At 35.8% G+C, this 22,766-nt stretch overlaps 1 protein-coding gene across 3 annotated transcripts in view; it reads left to right on the top strand.

Annotated features, from left to right (window-relative positions):
• LOC144437162 (b(0,+)-type amino acid transporter 1-like) overlaps positions 1-22,766 on the top strand; it is a 58,162-nt gene that overhangs the window by 20,647 nt on the left and 14,749 nt on the right. For all 3 annotated transcript variants that reach the window (XM_078126032.1, XM_078126033.1, XM_078126031.1), the window contains exons 2-4: positions 306-393; positions 16,212-16,501; positions 19,773-20,015. In XM_078126032.1, coding sequence (XP_077982158.1) covers positions 16,243-16,501; positions 19,773-20,015 — 502 coding nt within the window. In that variant the 5' untranslated portion in view covers positions 306-393; positions 16,212-16,242. The remainder of the gene's footprint in view (positions 1-305; positions 394-16,211; positions 16,502-19,772; positions 20,016-22,766) is intronic.

Here is a 22,766-nt window from a genome sequence, read left to right as displayed (position 1 = left end):
AAAAAGTCCATGTATAGACTGCGCCATTTGTTGACTATATTCAGCAGTTTGCCTTCAATGAGTGAAAAGCTTCAAAAACCAGTACTTCCAAAGACTTTCAATCTTAATGGCATCAGTGCTGTATACATTGATTGAGTTTCAATGTACCCACAATGCATCATGGCATGGTGTACAATAGTCAAGCAGTGGGTGTAATTTGATTGGAGAACAGTAATTGACTAGTACCCAGTGGCTGTTTGAGGAGAAAACCTGTGTCGTGTAAACTGCAAGTAGGTTAATGCATTCTGCATGTTTTCTTGTTTCAGTAATCCACTGTTGGTATTTAAACTGCTTATTTGAAAACGTGATAACTCTTGGAGAAGAGAGTAATTCCTTCTGAAGTTCTTCATTCAGGTAAAGAGCATTTCTTCATTTCTTTTGAAAAAGCTGTGTCAAAGGTTTTGTTTTTCAGGATGTCAGCATCGTATGATGTTGTAGGTACATTGTACTAACGTCCAGTCAGTACTGAATGGCTGTCATGGCATCAATAATGTCAAATGTGTGCACTGAGAATCGTAACAACTTCCGTTAATACAGGGTTTGACAAAGAACCTCTTTCTGTGCCAGGGTTGACCCATGACCTCCTAAGTTTGGGGTTCTTTCAGACCACAGACAAGTTATTGTCACTAATTCTAAATGAGAGAGAATCAGTTTCAAATACCTGCCACTGCTAGACATGATGATACCCAATTTCAGATTCATCTAGGAAAGATTTATGCCAAATTCCTTACACAAAATACTTTCACTGTGGAAGTAAATGTATTTGGTGGTCAATTGGTAAAATTCTTACAAATACGTAAAACCTCAAATCTGGGAGAGTTCATCAAAGATTGGTCATAAAATTAAGTGTAGAAATTTGTAAGTAATTGTTAAATGTAGGGAGAATTAATCAAGGTGAACATTTTGTGATGTACTTTTGAATTTGAATTGTGAAACTAAGGAAGCGTTTGTAAGATATCGTCAGATGGGTTCATATTTGGAAGTAGTCGATGTACACTTTCATGTATTCATATCAACACTTTCCCATTCTTCGCCCAAAGAACAAGTTGATGTATATTGATTTCTACCACGTATTGTATTTAACTATCATCTGTATAACTTTGAACTAAATTTTAATGTCTAATTTTTCAAGTTCATGTACATGTATATCGGTATATTGCCTATTGTGAGCTGTTCTCTTGTGTTCATTTTGAGAATTGATGACGTCATACCCTTCTAACCTTGAATTTGACATTGTCAAGCAATGGCATGCAGTCATGACCCTGGTTTGCAATCCTACACGTTTGAACTGGAGTATTCACAAACTGAACTGTTCAGATTTAGACTGGAGGAGCGTAACTATCTTGGTACCGATTTCTGAATGACTATGAAACGACTATTCTAACCGTCAAGGCTGACAGGTAGCAAATACAAATTTACCCTGTCGGCCATGCAATTTTATTTTGTAAACGAATGTGTGTACTGGTAAAAATTTGCACAAATTGTTGCAAAAGTGACCATAGTACACTGTATTTGAACAACAGCATGTTTTCAAACACTGAACAACTTGGAAACTTAGGTTTGAACACCTTGAAACTAGCAGAGTATGACAACACTTTCCCAAGATCCTTTGTGGTGAAATAGCAGATTTCAATTCAGCTCTAAATACCTCACCTTCAAAATCCTAAAACTTTAATACGTTCGATTTCATTTGAAAAAGTCACATACACATGTACATATACATAGTGAATAAAGTTGCCTCGTTGGATGATTGAAAGGTATAAATGTTGGGATGGACTTCTCCGTTAAACTACAGCATTGTAAGACTTAAAGACATTTAGTAAGAGGAAAAAAATGGCATTTTGATTAAAAAGATTGTTTCCAATGGATGTATAGTTATTCTAAGTGTCAGAGTGCATTTCTATTCTTGTTACATGTATGTCTAGTGAATTCATTAATGTCAATTGTACTTAAGTCTTCAATTATATTTTCTTTCCCCTTATGCTCAATGTCTCTTGTATGCAGATGATAGTTAGTCATTAACAGTGTACACATTGTCTGGTACAACACTTTTGTCTAATATTAGCAAGGCTTTATGCAAATGTCCAACTATCTGCTACTTGCTCGTGTCTTGCACAATTCCAGCTTTTGTCAACTTGTGGTGTTCCGTGTATACTTCATGTATGATTTAGTAGAAAATGCAAAATAGATGTCAATTTGAAATGTTGAGGGTTGGGTTGGAGTGGAGTGGTGGGAGTGGTGGGGGTTGGGGGGGGGGGAGTGGGGGAGGAGGACATAACAGTAATTGAATTAAATTATTCACTTAACAGTAAATTAGCATTGGGCAAAAAACGACCCAGTTTTCATTTAATGGGTGAAATGACCATGTAATGGAATGGCCTGTTTCCGATGAGAGCCAATTGAGGTAATGAATGAGTGGTAATAATTTACATGCAATCAGACTTGTCTCTCTTTCTTATACATTTTGTTTGTTCAAAGTATGTCACCCATAACATCAATGCTTTCCTAATGTTGAGATTGAACCCATTGTAAACAGATCATGTGCTGCTATTGTTGAGATTACATGAACCATAGCAGTACAAATGTAACAACAATGGGAAATCACATCAAAATTTGACACAGTTCTCTGATGCAATACATTATATATGGTCATGTAATTTTGTTGGATTGCCCCTGGAATTAAAGTGCCTGTAGAATTGTATACAATGTACATTTGTATGTGTATAGATGAAGAGTTATTCAGGAAAAGATAGATGACCCAATCTGTGATGGTATGCAAGTGGGTCTAAAAATGTGTATTTTGGTCCAAAACTTAAGTAATGAAATGATTGCTAGAAAGAACATCATGTTCAAGATCAATCAAGTTTGAAAACTATATTACATTTCATGGCCATAAACGTTGTACCCATTCCATTACACATGAAGGACGTTAAAGTGATGTATACCAGATGGCTGTTCAATTTTGTTTACCCCTCTGGCCATGTATTTGGTTGTTGTTTTTACCCTGCTGATCAAATCGGTGACTTCAAACCAGAGGTTAAAATTGTATTCGCACAGCAATAACTTTTAACAAATTTCAGTGCCTAATTGCATCTATATAGTTAGAATCTTCTGAGTGATTGAACACACATACATGAAGTGCAATGAATTAGTTTGAGGAGGAAAAAAACACCTGATATGCATAAACATTGTTTCCAAGTAGTTCAGCAAAATTCCAGAAATATTTTGTTTGTGTTGCTTGCATGTACATGTAAAGGAAATTAATAGCAAGATAAGATATTGTAAGACATTTTATGTATACCTGTTTCCAAACCTTGTTGACCTCAGTTGACTTTAGATCCATGGGAATAAACTGGTTGAATTGTGATACGTTCACTCTCTCTAGGGTCTATGTTGCCATAGTGACATAGGTGTGTTGCAATGGTTTGTTTTATACTCTCAGGATTAATATATACAAGTCATGCATATATTACTGACAGATTTGTATCTTTACAAATTATCATGAATTCACACATGCTGATTGTTTGTGGTGTTTTCTCTGTCAATATTACCATGATGAATGTCTACAGATTGCAAGATAACAGTTGTGATTTCTGATTGGCTAGAAGTGTCTACAGATTGCAAGATAACAGTTGTGATTTCTGATTGGCTAGAAGTGTCTACAGATTGCAAGATAACAGTTGTGATTTCTGATTGGCTAGAAGTGTCTACAGATTGCAAGATAACAGTTGTGATTTCTGATTGGCTAGAAGTGTCTACAGATTGCAAGATAACAGTTGTGATTTCTGATTGGCTAGAAGTATCTACAGATTGCAAGATAATAGTTGTGATTTCTGATTGGCTAGAAGTGTCTACAGATTGCAAGATGACAGTTGTGATTTCTGATTGGCTAGAAGTGTCTATAGATTGCAAGATAATAGTTGTGATTTCTGATTGGCTAAAAGTGTCTACAGATTGCAAGATAATAGTTATGATTTCTGATTGGCTAGAAGTGTTGTGAATGCAATCATTGGAAGCAAACAAAGACAATGGGTTGTACTAAGTTTTCTACTTTGCTGTGACCTGCCATACATATATATCTGACATTATTTGTCACAGTGCCTGAATCAAGCCATTTGTAATGGGTTGAAAAATAGAAAATAAGTGCATTGATTGCAACAGAATACAATCTTTCTTTTGTTTCTGGACCAACTACATCTATTTGTCATATTTTTGTCAGAAAACTGTTTTTTTTCACCAAAATTTTAATCCAAATTCAAACTGGTTCTCTAAGATTAGTATGACGAGAAAGAGGGTTCAGTATCATATGGAAAGTTTAGAAAGTTTGTAAATTTTACCAGATTTGTGTCTTTGTCATGTGTTGAAGACCTTTTTGTAAAAAGAGTGTTGTAACTTGTACAGAATATTTCATTATTATTTGTCAACTTTCCCCCACACACACACACATGTATCAATAGTCACCAGAAGTTATTAAAAGTTGGCATATTTCCAGGTTTTCTATCTGGCTTTCAATGTCCCTAGAGGGGGGTGCCAGTCAGGAGGGAAAAGTTATATTAATGATTATTCCCAGCTATGCCGAGGTCGTAACCTTGTTATGAAAGCCAGGTGCTGGAGAAAGCTTGAGAGCAAGAAATGACGCAAGATGAACAGAGGAAGAACATTGCAATTCTTGGCAGGGATTGACGATTCCCACTCTGCTCGTGTTTGGGATATTGGAGTGGAAAAAACTACGTCATAGAAATCGTTCAGCTGCATATGAAGTCAATTAGCCATGTTTGCATTGTATGGATTGAAAGGGAAAGTCTGTAGAGCTATAAACCCAGATCAGTAAGAACTATACACTGCCATCTGTGTCAGGACTATTTGTATGCCGAAACCATCACTAGAAATATACATGTAGGTCGTGAATGTTGTGACCTTTGGTAGTTTGTCTTAGAATCAACTGTCGTAGTCATCAACATCATTGACTTCCAGGCCTGTCAGAATAAAGATGAAACAGACTGTTTTTATCAAAAAGTATTACATGTAACTAGTGATTGGCATTATATGAGATAATGCATAGAGTGTACATTGGATAGACCAATAGTTCTCAGTTCTCATGTCTCTCCTAAAACTGCAGTACCATCATGTTTCTGTGTACAGGTATCTACTATATACGTTGTGTAACCGATTGTAGTTACAAATGTAGTAAGCAGTGTGCCCTCTTAATGATAGCCAAATTTTGTTGCGAGTCAAAATGATAAAAACTGGCATTTCTTGTGAAGTCACCACATAGTAAGAGATAGGAGAACACCAAATATATTGGTGCATCACTAGAAGTTGTGTGCATCAGTAGCGTGTCAAATTGGGTTAGTGGAGACACTAGTAGTAAGGTATATGTAGGTAAAAATGAACATGAGTTCCTAAGCTGTTTTACCGTTAGGTTCCCACCAAAATTATAAATACATGTATGTTATAAAGGAAATCTATAGAAATATTGCCAGATTTCCAAACCATAGTAAAAAAAAACACTACATCCCATACATCTATGATCTAATAAATGTAATTCATACATGTAATGGAATTATCCTGAAAAACACTTTTTCCATCCAAAGTTAAAGGCCCATGTCGGATGATTAGATTTCAAATTTGAGTGAGTAAAACAGTTGTTTAACAGAACAGATTAGCAAAGGTTGGTCCTGAACAAAAGACTAATCCTATGCAAGAACTTAAAGCCCAATGTCTGAATCCCAGGTTTTCTTGCTATCTTGGTAGTAGGGCCTTTTAGATTAGATAGGATTAATCTGTTGTCCAAGACCAACTTTTCCCCCGATAGCTCTGCCAGACTACTACTCAAATTATAATCCTCATATGGCTATTAAGACTGTTGACCTGCTAAGGTCGTTATAAGGGCATCCTGACATTGTTCTTCTTGGCAAGGAACTTTTAAATGGGCCACTGGTGGGAACTTTTAAATGGACCACTGGTGGAAACTTTTAAACAGGGCATTGAAGTGAACTTCTTAGGTACAAGTACAATGTAGTAACTCCTCAAAAGTATAAATTGCCCAATTAGTTGGATGAGTGACATATAATGTAATGTAGCAGAAAGTTTGTTTAGTGTATGACTGGTCTGTACCACTATCAGCTTACAACAGTTGCCTTGTACCCAGTTATAGTATGGTCTGTGCAGTGTGACCACAAACTACTGTCTCTCTGTCAGTTCTGTTAATGTGATTTCTGTGTTGTGTCTAATAGTTTTCCTCACCTAATTGACTTTGTGTTACTTGGTCTTTAGGGTGGATTTTATAATCAAGATGCTATGAAACTTTAAATAAATAAAGTGCTTACATAGAGTACCCTGTGTTTTTCATTTGACTATTTTACATATTCCCAGAAAGTTATCATTGAAAGTTGATAGGTTCTTAAAAAACATCGTTCACTGATGTTATGCATAGGTACATGTATATTACAGTCTGAACCCCTTCCCCCTCCCCCATGTAAATTAAAATAAAACTGTTGAGCTTCCAGGACAAATAGTGGTCTACCATGGTAACGGACTCCACTATAGGACAAATAATGGTATACCATGGTAACAGACTCCACTATAGGACAAATAGTGGTATACCATGGTAACAGACTCCACAAAACCACTATAGGACAAATAGTGGTATACCATGGTAACGGACTCCACTATAGGACAAATAGTGGTATACCATGGTAACGGAGTCCACTATAGGACAAATAGTGGTATACCATGGTAACGGACTCCACTATAGGACAAATAGTGGTATACCATGGTAACAGACTCCACAAAACCACTATAGGACAAATAGTGGTATACCATGGTAACGGACTCCACTATAGGACAAATAGTGGTATACCATGGTAACAGACTCCACTATAGGACAAATAGTGGTATACCATGGTAACAGACTCCACTATAGGACAAATAGTGGTATACCATGGTAACAGACTCCACAAAACCACTATAGGACAAATAGTGGTATACCATGGTAACGGACTCCACTATAGGACAAATAGTGGTATACCATGGTAACGGACTCCACTATAGGACAAATAGTGGTATACCATGGTAACGGACTCCACAAAACCACTATAGGACAAATAGTGGTATACCATGGTAACAGACTCCACTATAGGACAAATAGTGGTATACCATGGTAACGGACTCCACTATACGACAAATAGTGGTATACCATGGTAACGGACTCCACAAAACAACTATACAGCAAATAGTGGTTATTGATACATTTGTAGTTTGATAATGTAAAAGCTTTCATCACTATATTTCTTTGTGATGTATGGTTTATCTAAAAGTTGTCAGACATGATTGTACATGTTTTATTACTCATAATGACATACTAGTACATGTATGGCATCAAAAAACATCAATTGTCTTTCAAAACCAAAAAATTACCACATCAAATTATACAAAAACCCCCTAAAATTACCACTTCAGTGTTGTACAAACCCCCCCCCCCCTAAAATTACCACTTCAGTGTTGTACAAAATACCCCCCTAAAATTACCACTTCAGTGTTGTACAAAAAAACCCCAAAAACCAAACCAGCAGAACACCATGAAATACCAATTCAGAACAAAACACAAATTAACAAATTTTGTAAAGTGCTATTTCAGTAAAAAATAAAAATATTTCGTCACAAAACAAATACAAAATTTACAAAAACCACAAAGTACTATTTCGGTTAAAAAAACCCCACCATGTACAATGTTCCCCTTTTGAATAAGTGCACCCACTTTTGATAGTAGCTGTCAAAGCTGGTGCAGTATGCCATGATACATTTAGTTGTTTGGGCACAGAGGTCTGGAGGGATGTTTGTCAAAATCTGCCAGCATGCAGGATTCCTCCACAGATGTCTGGAGGGATGTTTGTTGGAATCTCAAGTTAGCCTATGACCATTTTCACACTGAATAGTACTGACATCATTGCCTGCATACAAAGTTTACAGTCTTTTTGTAGAGTTCCAACATGTCATTATCTGAATATGTGGATTGTGAATAATAATTCTAATCATGTTATATCAAATACAAAAAATAACAACCATGGTAACAGACTCCACAAAACCACTATAGGACAAATAGTGGTATACCATGGTAACAGACTCTACAAAACAACTATAGGACAAATAGTGGTATACCATGGTAACGGACTCCACTATAGGACAAATAGTGGTATACCATGGTAACGGACTCCATAAAACCACTATAGGACAAATAGTGGTATACCATGGTAACGGACTCCACTATAGGACAAATAGTGGTATACCATGGTAACGGACTCCACTATAGGACAAATAGTGGTATACCGTGGTAACGGACTCCACAAAACCACTATAGGACAAATAGTGGTATACCATGGTAACGGACTCCACTATAGGACAAATAGTGGTATACCATGGTAACGGACTCCACTATAGGACAAATAGTGGTATACCATGGTAACAGACTCCACTATAGGACAAATAGTGGTATACCATGGTAACGGACTCCACTATAGGACAAATAGTGGTATACCATGGTAACGGACTCCACTATAGGACAAATAGTGGTATACCATGGTAACAGACTCCATTATAGGGCAAATAGTGGTATACCATGGTAACAGACTCCACAAAACCACTATAGGACAAATAGTGGTATACCATGGTAACGGACTCCACTATAGGACAAATAGTGGTATACCATGGTAACGGACTCCACTATAGGACAAATAGTGGTATACCATGGTAACAGACTCCACAAAACCACTATAGGACAAATAGTGGTATACCATGGTAACGGACTCCACTATAGGACAAATAGTGGTATACCATGGTAACGGACTCCACTATAGGACAAATAGTGGTATACCATGGTAACAGACTCCACAAAACAACTATAGGACAAATAGTGGTATACCATGGTAACAGACTCCACAAAACCACTATAGGACAAATAGTGGTATACCATGGTAACGGACTCCACAAAACAACTATAGGACAAATAGTGGTATACCATGGTAACGGACTCCACAAAACCACTATAGGACAAATAGTGGTATACCATGGTAACGGACTCCACTATAGGACAAATAGTGGTATACCATGGTAACGGACTCCACTATAGGACAAATAGTGGTATACCATGGTAACAGACTCCACAAAACCACTATAGGACAAATAGTGGTATACCATGGTAACGGACTCCACAAAACAACTATAGGACAAATAGTGGTATACCATGGTAACGGACTCCACAAAACCACTATAGGACAAATAGTGGTATACCATGGTAACGGACTCCACTATAGGACAAATAGTGGTATACCATGGTAACGGACTCCACTATAGGACAAATAGTGGTATACCATGGTAACGGACTCCACTATAAGACAAATAGTGGTATACCATGGTAACAGACTCCACAAAACCACTATAGGACAAATAGTGGTATACCATGGTAACGGACTCCACAAAACAACTATAGGACAAATAGTGGTATACCATGGTAACAGACTCCACAAAACAACTATAGGACAAATAGTGGTATACCATGGTAACAGACTCCACAAAACAACTATAGGACAAATAGTGGTTATTGATAGTTTGATACTGTAAAAGCTTTCATCACTATATTTCTTTGTGATGTATGGTTTATCTAAAAGTTGTCAGACATGATTGTACATGTTTTATTACTCATAATGACATACTAGTACATGTATGGCATCAAAAAACATCAATTGTCTTTCAAAACCAAAAAATTACCACGTCAGTATTGTACAAAAAACCCCCCTAAAATTACCACTTCAGTGTTGTACAAAAAAAAAAAACCCAGCAGAACACCATGAAATACCAATTCAGAACAAAACACAAATTAACAAATTTTATAAAGTGCTATTTCAGTAAAAAATAAAAATATTTTGTCACAAAACAAATACAAATACAAAAACCACAAAGTACTATTTCGGTTTAAAAAAACCCACCATGTACAATGTTCCCCTTTTGAATAAGTGCACCCACTTTTGATAGTAGCTGTCAAAGCTGGTGCAGTATGCCATGATACATTTAGTTGTTTGGGCACAGAGGTCTGGAGGGATGTTTGTCAAAATGTGCCAGCTTGCAGGATTCCTCCACAGATGTCTGGAGGGATGTTTGTTGGAATCTCAAGTTAGCCTATGACCATTTTCACACTGAATAGTACTGACATCATTGCCTGCATACAAAGTTTACAGTCTTTTTGTAGAGTTCCAACATGTCATTATCTGAATATGTGGATTGTGAATAATAATTCTAATCATGTTATATCAAATACAAAAAATGACAACTCTGATTATTACCATGAACATCATCTTCAGATATACATTTTTTTGGTAAACACATTATGATATGCTCATTTATTAAGCCTAGATGTATTGTTTCCAATTTGTCTTCGTTTTACGCTTACATTGCATTTCCATGGTAACACTATGTATGGTGCAATGATGCAAGACAAACCAAATGCTAGCTAGCTCCAAAGTCCTGTTGTGATGTCCTGTTAGTGTTACGCTATTCTCATTTGGTTGTGTTTTAGTTACTGACATCAATGAGTTACCATACTAGTTTTTAAAAAAAAAATTCTTTTCAATTCTTGGTATCTGTGTAATCATTGACATTGACACCTAAGTTTTCTGCCCATACATGCAAATTGATTTCCATAAAAAGACAAAGAAAGTATAGAAATTCGTGTGAAAAGAACAATGTAGATGACCATTTATTACAATAATGATAAATACTGTACTATTTGGAGAGACAAAGTGTGAATAGACAGTATACATGGACTCCTTCATATGCAAGGCAATGTGTGAATAAAGACTTTCAATGGGTATTCTTGTTGTCAAAAGAGTATAACAGCCCTTCAGATAAAGTGGCAATGTTATGTCCGATCATTAGTTTCATGTTCAATTTTACTCTTAAAACTCTTTTAATTAGTAGTTGGACATTGTACATTGCAAAGTTTCTGACTTACAGGGAAAACATATATTTGTTAAAAAAATTTTTTTTTTAAATTTATGAAGAGTTGTTAAATTCTTAGTGCTCATATTGCAATTTTATATTTGGAGAAAATTAAAAGTAACATCCAATATCTGTCTATGACCACATGTGTGTACACTACAGTCTATGTATTCTAAAATGTTACAATAATTGCTGAAGAATACTAAGTGGTTCAGCTGAAAGATAATTCGTAAGTGATTCAGCCGAAAGATAATTCGTAGGTGATTTTTGCAGAGTTCAGGAATAGTGCAATTTTTTTCTAAAATTGAACTCCATGCTGTAGTCTGACTTACAATGTCATGATTCAGAAGTACTTTTCATTAATTGGCTTGCTTCCAACTTTTTCCAGACCTGCAATGTAAATAGACTACTGTATTTGTCAGAGAGGAAAAGCCTAAAAAGTGTAAATAGTTCAAATGTATTTTGGGGAATGCTTTTCAGCCTATATAGATTTTATTTTCCAGGAGCACTGTGTTCCTTTTTTTGAAACTTATTTGGCTTGTGTTTAGCATACAATCAACTGACATCACACCAGCCAAGACCACATATCTTGTCAAGTCAATGACATACTTTCTTGACCCAATATGTTATCACTAACATAGGGAGTCTTTATTCAAATGTTTTGGGCATGGCGTAATATGTAAATGAATGATTAATTGTCATTCAGTGAGAGAGATAGGGAAAGTGAGTGAGATTGACAATGGCAGTGTAACAACCAGAGAAACTCTTACTAAATCATTCAAGATACACACTTGTGAGTGTTTGGAGTCTATGAAACCAGTAGAGTTCCATTATTAGTTATAAGAATTATCCAGGTAAGGCAGTTTTGTAGAAAACATTTGGTGAAATTGTCAAACAGCTGTCTTTAAATTGTACTTACCTTACACATGTGTGTGTGTGTATATGTTGCATGTGACAGAGAGAAACCTAGCACAATCTCGTTTCATTCATAAATTATGTTTTTTTTTAGAGTTTTTTTGTTACATGCTATTAATTGCTGTCAAAAAGGAAGGTTAAAAACTATAGGATGTAACAGTTGTCTTTGCAGTGTTACTAGTAAATACTGTCTCCTGTAAGATTATATGAGACTTAGATCTACCATGCCAACTGCAGGTGTGTTGTTCTTTGTATATGTTAACTGTATACATTGTAACTGTATATGTTATAGTTTATCTAATCTAACAAGGTGACTAATGCATGTATGTGTCTTGCATGCAAGTCAAGTTCATCTTTTAGAAGAGGTCAAGATATACATCACTAAATCACTGACTTGTGAAATGAGGGGAGTGGGGAATTCAAAATTGAAACCCCAATAAAGACGTGTATAGTACATGTACATGTACAGTGTGTTGTCTGTGACCTTGCCATGTTAGGATTGTTTCATTACTTGTAGGGGTAATGGTTTCATCAATAGAGGAGTTTGATTCCAAGCGAAAAGGATAGTTTGTTATGCTACTATCAGTGTGAATATCTTCTGTAGCAAAAAATATTCCAATCGAATGTGGCCAAAAGACATGATGTCCTTGGTAATTAGATTGGCCAAACAACATGACACCCCTTGACACTCAAATATCCAGGGTCGTACAGCTAGAACTTTCATGTAGGACTTAAGATGCCAAATAGAAATGTATCTAGGAGTTTCTATATTGGACAAGACCCCATGACCTTCAGTTGCCCCTCCCCTACCCCCTCATTTTTTTTTCAAACTGTAGTAACAAAGTCAATGTTCAAAAATTGATTAAAAATTGGACTGGAATTTACTGAATACAACCAAGGACACACTGAAATAAGAATGAAATTGGCAAATCTCTAATCGGTTCCTTGATCAGGTGGGAGTGAGTTTTAAAGGAATCTCTGTTTTCATCAACTAATCAAGACACTGAATTGTTTGACAGCTCACAGAAGAATGTACATGAAGTTTTAAGTCATTTTGTAATGTTACAGCCTCTGCCACTTGGTGGAAGAGTAGATGCATGGAGTGATTTAAAAGGAAGCCTGTCTGACAAAGTGTATTGATTGTTCCCCCTAGTCTTGTATTGTATTGTAATGGTCTCCTTACATAACAGCTAGTATTGTCTGAGTGTTAAAGTAATAATGCTGTTACTGAAAAAAAAGGAAATTCAATTGTTTATATGAATGGAACAAACTACTAGTATTTTGCCAAAGTTTTACATTGAATCCTAACCTGACATTGATCATTAAAGGGCCTTGTTTCATACCTTTGTCATCATATAAGCGCTATCCTATCAGTCAAGCAGTCATTCTTTTGTTCTGGACCAACTTTTTCTATAGCTCTGCCATGCCAGACAACTTTTTGCATCTAAATGGTAATCCTAATATCATTCATATGCAGTGGGTCTTAATTAAAGACAAAAAAAAAAGTTTAAAATTTGTTTTGTGACTTTCAGATCATTCTGTAAGGTACAAATAGTGTATGAGATGAGAGATATTTACCAGAATAGATATGATACTAACTTTCAGGGTTGTTGCAATAGGTAGTCTACTTTTACCACAGGTAGATTGAATTACGATCTGACTATAAATAGTCACATTGCATACAAAATTCATATGGGGAAGAAATTAGACAAACAGAAAACAAAAACCAGAAAAAAAATGGCAGCGACTATAAAACGTTGTTGGCTATATATAGAATATTAAATTGTTGACCATTCTGAGTTTTGTGACAAGAATGTTTCTATTTCAATAGTTGATGTAGTGTAAATTAATCAAATCTAGTAGATTTGTTTAGTGTAAAGTAGCTCTATTCTATCAAAACCTTATCTAAAATGTTTCTTTAGAAGAGTAAAATCTAATTGGAGAGTACTCTGTTCATGAAGTGAGCTCTTTCTAGCATCAGCTAATGGAGAAATGAGGTAAATATAATAAACGATCAATACATCTCTGACCAAATTTAGATCTCAAGTAAAAACTTCTAGAGCCTTTTTTTTTACAGATTTACATGTACACAGATTGACTTTGGGATGTGATGTATGGGTAAACATCTCAATGAACACAGTAGCCATGTACACACACACACACACACACACACACACACACACACACACACACACACACACACACCACAATGAATGTGCAGTCATGCATGTAGTATGTATGTATACACAATTGTAAACCCATGTATTTTACACACCACAAAGTGTTGCCTTTCTCATCAACGTGAAGTAATTTTATGATAAAAACATGTTTTATTTGTAATTAATTCATGTCAGTGTACAGCTTCACATACATGTAGGTGTACCATTCCAGCCACATATCCACTTGCTATAAATGTTGAATCCTAAATGAGTTGGTACATTATTCGCCTCACCAAATAGAGACATTGTAGAATCCTTATACCTGCAACCACCTCATAACAAACCAAAAACAAAAAATTAATGAAAAACAAATCTAAGTTATGATGTTAAATTAACTGAACATGACTGTTGCATTGTAGTCATGGTTACATTCGCAGGGATTTTCAGAATAAAAACCACCCATACCATACCCTTGCTAATGAGTATATAAAATACAGAAATAAACTTTAAATCACTAAATTCAATCTACGTCTTGTCTATTCTGACAATTCTTGTCTTACGTTTGCTCAAGCCACAAAATGGACAACAGTAAGTCATGCAAACAGATTAGCATGCCCACAACCTTGTACACGTTTAAGCAGCTGTCATATCGTATGTTTTGCGGCTCGAGTAAATGTAAGACAAGAATTGACAATACACAAGACATAGGTTGCATTTAATGACCAAAAGTTGCTTTCTGTACTTTTTATAGTCATTAGCAAGGGTATGGGTGTTTTTTTACCGAAATCTATGTGAATGAAATCTGTTTGTAGTCTCATTGTCTGAGAATAGGGAAGAACCACAGCGGAGGGGAGATGTGTCGTATACATCCAGAGTTACACTTACACATTGTGGACTCTGATATAAACAGTAACATCATGCATACTACTACACAAGGTATAAATCTGTTGAAGTTCAAACAAAATCCATGTTCAGCAGCCAGTGAAAGTTGGTAGAATCTTAAGACTTAACACATACTCTATTCCCATATTACATGTGTACCTAAAAATGCAGTCAAGATACTGAATCAGTTATTATGCATATTTTTTTAATCTAAACTTTAACAGATACGGTATATACTTTGTAGTGAAATCTCTTTTGAAGGATACACAAATTGCCAGATTGCTGTCAATATTACATGTACATGTATGTGTATGGAGCCCAATACTAGACTACATATATATGTAATGTACAAAGTGATATTATTATTCACTTAGATAGATTCAAGTACTTCGTATTGCAATAGTCTAACTTGATACATTTCCTTGTTAAATGAGGCGTACACAGGTAACTACACAAGGTAAAATTTCATCAATATGAATCCTATAACTACGTGAAGACAGTTTTCTATTCAATCATCTCACTTGAAGTGAAATGACTCAATTTAGTTTTAGCCTTATCAACTGAGTTACCGCAGACAACTACTAACATCTAAATGTATCTAGGCAACCAGTGCTAACGTCTTTGTGTCTCGGCAATGTTCAGTAAATAGAAAAGAAACATGCAGTTGTTATTGCAGTCACAATATTTAGGCTTGGCATATTTTATAAGACAAATTGAGGAGAAAATTTATCCTAATTATAATTTGTTTAATACACAACTGAACTATCTATAGAAGGTTCAGTAGTGGTATAGTGTCTGTTTCTATACAGTGTATTTTTGTATGTGTGTTAGTGTGGATGACTTAAACTCCAAAAACACTACCGGCCGGGGTGATTATTGTGATATTTGGTAGAGATGTGACTTTAGGCACATAAATATAAATAATTAAATAATCAAAACACAGATGCAGATATGCATAACAACAAGACTATGCCCATAGCAACAGTAGATTGTATTTTCCCTATGGTTAAACAGGTACAATCAAAAGGAGCTGTTGTACTGCTTTGAGCGCAGTGGGGAAAATGCTATGAAACAAATTCAGGTATACTTTGCAATTAAGCAAGTTTGGCCAAATTCATAATCAGAGTTCCTGTCAATTCATCCTGGCAACGATTCAAATTTAGGAATTCATTTATCAACCTTGATTTGACATTGACAACTTCTCTCATTTTTTTCTCCATACAGATTTGTAAACAATAACAGACAGAAATTCACCATGACGGACGTTCATGAAAGAAATGCTAATAAAACGAACGGCAATCCAACACAGGATGGCGTGCCTGCTAAAAGTGATGAAGATTCACAGTCAGTCAGCCTGAAACGACAAGTCGGCCTTTTCAGTGGTATCGCCCTCATTGTAGGGACCATGATTGGTTCTGGTATATTTGTATCTCCAAAGGGTGTACTTAGACAAACAGAGAGTGTGGGCATGAGTCTAATTATATGGTTAGCATGTGGTGTTCTCTCAATGTTAGGTAAGGAAAATAATATGACAGAATATATACAATTTTTTTTTTTTTAGCACAACCAAAGAAGTATCTATACCCATGTTATCAGTGGGAACTTTCAAATTACACCTTGACCTTTGACCTTTACTTATGTTCACGGTGAAAAAGCCAAAATTATTGAAAGTGTATAATATTCACCTGGCACAAATGTCAGACATTGAAGCTAATTCTTGGTACTTGCAATAGAATACTACCACTTAGGTTTATCATAAAGGTAATGACTATTCAGTTTCTTGGTTGACACCATAACTTATGCTCCACGTTTTACACATGCATTACTATAGACACGTTTGAGAATAAGTCAATGGTCTTGTTCTGTTTGACTCTCTAGCATGAGGTAAAATGCTATTGCAGGTACTGAGTATTATGTATATCTTTCTATCGCTATGAATAATGTGATGGGGGGATTACAATTGTTGATGAAGACTTGTGTTACATTTTCTACAGTTGATTAACCAAGCTGTGTTTCTTCTTTCCTGTCTCCTTACATTACAATACCAAGTAATCAATAGAAGAATGTATGTGATCGTACGATCACTGGTAGCTGTTACAATTGTGCCATGGTCTTTTAAATGAATGTCTTTCATGTGTGTACATGCCAAAATGTCATAATACTTGATCATACTTTAACCCTGCAGCATTGTTTATTATACAATGTATACCAGAGTAATTTGTTTGTTCCAACTCCTCCAGTGACTATATTGTAAACTGAACTTCAGGATCATACATTGTATGCTAATAAGTTGACATTTCTGTGTAGACCCCTAATATACATGTATGTATATATATAACCCACACACAGGAAAGCTAAGGAAAAACAGGCTGGGAAAATCATATGGTTAAAACCTTGATTTTGCAAAAGCGACCAGACCAATATTGACAAAATATTTCTCCGGCTTATTGAGAGACATTTTTACAAGACGCGAAATTGCATAATATTTTCAACATATGAAATGTGAAAATCAGTTCAAGTTGTATTGAAAATATGGCAAGTACTGTACCAATGCATCAAGGCCGTACTGTACCAATGCATCAAGGCCGTACTGTACCAATGCATCAAGGCCGTACTGTACCAATGCATCAAGGCCGTACTGTACCAATGCATCAAGGTCCATAATTCAAACTATCACTGTAAAGACCAGACAGACAAACCTTAAAAACCCCAAAACATGCAACTACAGAAATCCTGACCAGTGCTTTGACAACAATTGTCTCACCAACATCATTTACAGTGCACAATAACAGCAGATAAGAATGAGATAAAACTTTACTTTGGAATGATAACATTCAAGCAACAGTTCACAAACCACAAACACACCATTATACTTAAAAGACATCTAAAGAGCACAGAACTACTATACTGTACAATCTATCTTAATACATTTGGAACCTGGACGTAAAGAAACAACCATGCACTGATACAGTATTAAGTGGGTCATCACCACCCAAGCAGCAGCATATACAAATGAAATGAAACAATGTATTTGTGTTGAACTGAAAAACTGTGCATACTTAATGAAAAAAAATTAAACCACGCAACAAAAGATCCGAGTTAGTTCCAAAATGCTGCCACAAAATAAATTCTACCATGCTAACCATATCAGAAAAAAACAACACAGGAAGTAGAATTGTCCTATCCTTTAATTCCTTAGCCACTATTATGTAATTAAATTATTTTATTCATTTTATATGGACTAAGACCTTGACTTTGATGAGCTGCATAAATTGTCTGATGATTGCAAAAGCCTGAAACTTTTTGAGTAACAACTTGTGACTTCCAAATTTCTAGGATTAAGTGTATAATGCTCTGCTACAAATATTGCTTTGAGTACTGTTCTCTCCAGTGAGACTCCTATATCTAATATACCAAATGTAATATTTGTATTATAATTAGATTTTGTAAAAAAGTGACATGTGTACAAGTCGAACCAATGTCCCCTCAATACTAACCAGCGTGCTCTAGCCAGCTAAGCTAACGTGTCAACTGATAGATATTGTGTGTTGTCCTAGTGGGCACAATGTACCTTTCTATTCCTCAACAGGTTAGAAACCGCCAACTCATTAACCTTTAACCTTTCAACCTAAGGATCCAATGAATTCACAGGATCGCCGCCTGAGGGTCACCAACTAAAACAATGAGGATAATGACAATTGATTGCATAATGCATATATACAATGTTAACAAATTTATATATATCTGTATATGACTTCAGTGAATTGTTTGTCTCGTCCTGAACAATCAAAGAACAATTTGTGTAGAAAACATGTCATATTTTCCATAGGGGAAATGAATAGCCAGTACAGACATGTATGTTTTATGATAAAATTAGATCCAGATGTCAGAAAAGGGAAATACATAAATGTATATAAGAGACCAAACTATCATTAAAACATCCTGTGTTGTGGTGAATATATATATGTATATGTATATAGTTATACTATATGGTAATATTAGTTTTCTATTTCCTGTGCTGCATGTAACAAAGCAACATGTGTGAATTATATAGGAAACAACTTACAATGCATCAAATTTAAAACATTGGAAGTAATTAGAGTACTATTGTCTTCTGCGAATGTCATGAATTTAAAACAAAGTGACATTGTTGTCAGTTCAGGTAGTTACAATAATTCATTCGATTTTGTCAATTAGTGTTTTTAGATGAAAGTTGTATAAAATTGCCACTTTCTATGTCACTGCAAGTGTTATATTTTGTAGGGGTATTATGTAATTTATACACGTTGCTTTGTTAGGATCTATGTGTTATTGTGAATTGGGTACAATGATACCACAGTCTGGAGCAGAGTATGCATACCTTAATGAAGCATTTGGGCCGGTTATTGCGTACATGATGGCATGGACGTGTGTTATGGTAATTCGTCCAGCCCAAGTAGCTGCGATATGCCTTGCGTTTGGGGAATATACAGTTGCTGCCTTCTTGAAGGATTGTCCATATCCAGAATTATCTGTGAAATTATCAGCTGCAATGTCAATTTGTAAGTGACTGCAATATTTGAATTGATAAACATGTAGATGTCACATACTTTCAAACAATTTTGCAGAGTATGGTTATTTGCAATCACAAAGTTTTCACCCAATTTGATTCACTTTTATCTCTTCTCACCTTCAGAAACTATTCACAGTCACTAACTTGAGAGAGATATATTTGGAAAATAATTGCAAAATTGTCTGAATTTGTAGTAAAGTTGTTTGTGTATTTGTTGTTTGTTTTCTCTATAGGAGCTTTGTCGTATGCTGAACTTGGCACATTAATTCCCAAATCTGGCGCAGAGTATCCCTACCTTTTTGAGGCCTTTGGTCCCATTCTTGCGTATCTGTATGCTTGGATTTCTGTTGTCATTTTAAAACCTGCTAGTGTAGCTGCCATTGCCCTTGCTTTTGGAGCTTACGCAGCTGAGCCGTTCTACGGAGGTTGTGGAGCCCCAGATATTGTAGTCAAACTTTTAGCTGCAGCATCTATATGTAAGTTGTACTGTGTTGTGTTGTATCCCTATAGTGCACGTTCTTGTACTTTGGTGTTGTTTTTAAAATGGCTTTTTTTACCTAAAGATAATAATAGTGATGTGTAGCAATCAATCAACCTATGAGGGCCTATCAAACCTTCCTACAATTATATCACTTTGAATGTGTGCATACAGTATGTAGTTGTGATATAGCACCATTTGTGTTATATATTGTAACCTACCCAGTGAGCACTCAGTCATTGAAATTATCACAGTAATCTTTAGTCAGTGAAATCAAGCCATTTTCACATAAGTCTGCATAGTTTGAAGTGTACAATCAGATAGAAAAATGATCAAACATGGAAAAGTTCATGCTGAAAATTGTTTTTATCAATTTCACACAACTACAAATATGAAGCCATTATCGAAAGCTTTCAACTTGACCCTCAAGCCTACCTTGTTCACTTGCTGCCACTAGAGGGCGTAGTTGCAGATCAGCATGGTCTACGACATGGCAATACTTGGTGGAAAGGTTGTGTGGTCTTTCATTCCTCCATTTATTGTGTACTTTCAAGTTTCATGTTAATTAATAACAAAATAACTAAATAGTGAAAATTAATTTTGACTTATAAATTACACACAGGTTTTGATTAAGTGCATAATTGTTATGTAAACAAGTTGCAATGCATTTAGAAAGTCAATACATGTACTGTACATGTAAATTATGTACAATGACATCACAAATAGCATGTAAATACAATACTGCATCAAAATTCCTCCATTTCAATCTGAATGACTTAGTGTACATTTCAATCTGAATGACTTAGTGTACATTTCAGTCTGAATGACTTAGTGTACATTTCAATATGAATGACTTAGTGTACATTTCAATCTGAATGACTTAGTGTACATTTCAATCTGAATGACTTAGTTTACATTTCAATATGAATGACTTAGTGTACATTTCAATCTGAATGACTTAGTGTACATTTCAATCTGAATGACTTAGTGTACAGTTCAATCTGAATGACTTAGTGTACAGTTCAATCTGAATGACTTAGTTTACATTTCAATCTGAATGACTTAGTGTACATTTCAATCTGAATGACTTAGTTTACATTTCAATCTGAATGACTTAGTTTACATTTCAATCTGAATGACTTAGTGTACATTTCAATCTGAATGACTTAGTGTACATTTCAATCTGAATGACTTAGTTTACATTTCAATATGAATGACTTAGTGTACATTTCAATCTGAATGACTTAGTGTACATTTCAATCTGAATGACTTAGTGTACAGTTCAATCTGAATGACTTAGTGTACATTTCAATCTGAATGACTTAGTGTACAGTTCAATCTGAATGACTTAGTGTACATTTCAATCTGAATGACTTAGTTTACATTTCAAAATGTTCATCACGAGATGAAATCTTGTCCAAGTTTTGGCTATTACTATGTTGTGTCTTTGTTGCTAACCCCCGAGACTAACTGTTGGGGGTTAAGAGATTCAAACCCAATGGCTAGTCTCTAGACTAGGGGGGAAAGATATCTCCAGATTCAAACCCAACGGCTAGTCTCTAGACCAAAGGGGAAAAATATCTCCAGATTCAAACCCAACGGCTAGTCTCTAGACCAAAGGGTAAAAATATCTCCAGATTCAAACCCAATGGCTAGTCTCTAGACCAAAGGGTAAAGATATCTCCAGATTCAAACCCAATGGCTAGTCTCTAGACCAAAGGGTAAAGATATCTCCAGATTCAAACCCAACGGCTAGTCTCTAGACCAAAGGGTAAAAATATCTCCAGATTCAAACCCAATGGCTAGTCTCTAGACCAAAGGGTAAAGATATCTCCAGATTCAAACCCAATGGCTAGTCTCTAGACCAAAGGGTAAAGATATCTCCAGATTCAAACCCAACGGCTAGTCTCTAGACCAAAGGGTAAAAATATCTCCAGATTCAAACCCAATGGCTAGTCTCTAGACCAAAGGGTAAAGATATCTCCAGATTCAAACCCAACGGCTAGTCTCTAGACCAAAGGGGTAAAGATATCTCCAGATTCAAACCCAACGGCTAGTCTCTAGACCAAAGGGTAAAGATATCTTCAGATTCAAACCCAATGGCTAGTCTCTAGACCAAAGGGTAAAGATATCTTCAGATTCAAACCCAACGGCTAGTCTCTAGACCAAAGGGGTAAAAATATCTCCAGATTCAAACCCAATGGCTAGTCTCTAGACCAAAGGGTAAAGATATCTCCAGATTCAAACCCAACGGCTAGTCTCTAGACCAAAGGGTAAAGATATCTCCAGATTCAAACCCAACGGCTAGTCTCTAGACCAAAGGGTAAAGATATCTCCAGATTCAAACCCAACGGCTAGTCTCTAGACTAGGGGGGGGGGGGGGGGGGGGGTAAAGATATCTTCAGATTCAAACCCAACGGCTAGTCCCTAGACCAAAGGGTAAAGATATCTTCAGATTCAAACCCAACGGCTAGTCCCTAGACCAAAGGGTAAAGATATCTCCAGATTCAAACCCAACGGCTAGTCCCTAGACCAAAGGGTAAAGATATCTCCAGATTCAAACCCAACGGCTAGTCCCTAGACCAAAGGGGTAAAGATATCTCCAGATTCAAACCCAACGGCTAGTCTCTAGACCAAAGGGTAAAGATATCTTCAGATTCAAACCCAACGGCTAGTCTCTAGACCAAAGGGTAAAGATATCTCCAGATTCAAACCCAACGGCTAGTCTCTAGACCAAAGGGTAAAGATA

The sequence above is a fragment of the Glandiceps talaboti genome, chromosome 7, assembly GCF_964340395.1.
Source record: "Glandiceps talaboti chromosome 7, keGlaTala1.1, whole genome shotgun sequence".
NCBI classification, from domain to species: Eukaryota; Metazoa; Hemichordata; class Enteropneusta; family Spengelidae; genus Glandiceps; species Glandiceps talaboti.
The sequence above is the reverse complement of the archived record's forward strand: the minus strand, read 5'-3'. Positions and strand labels throughout refer to the sequence as shown.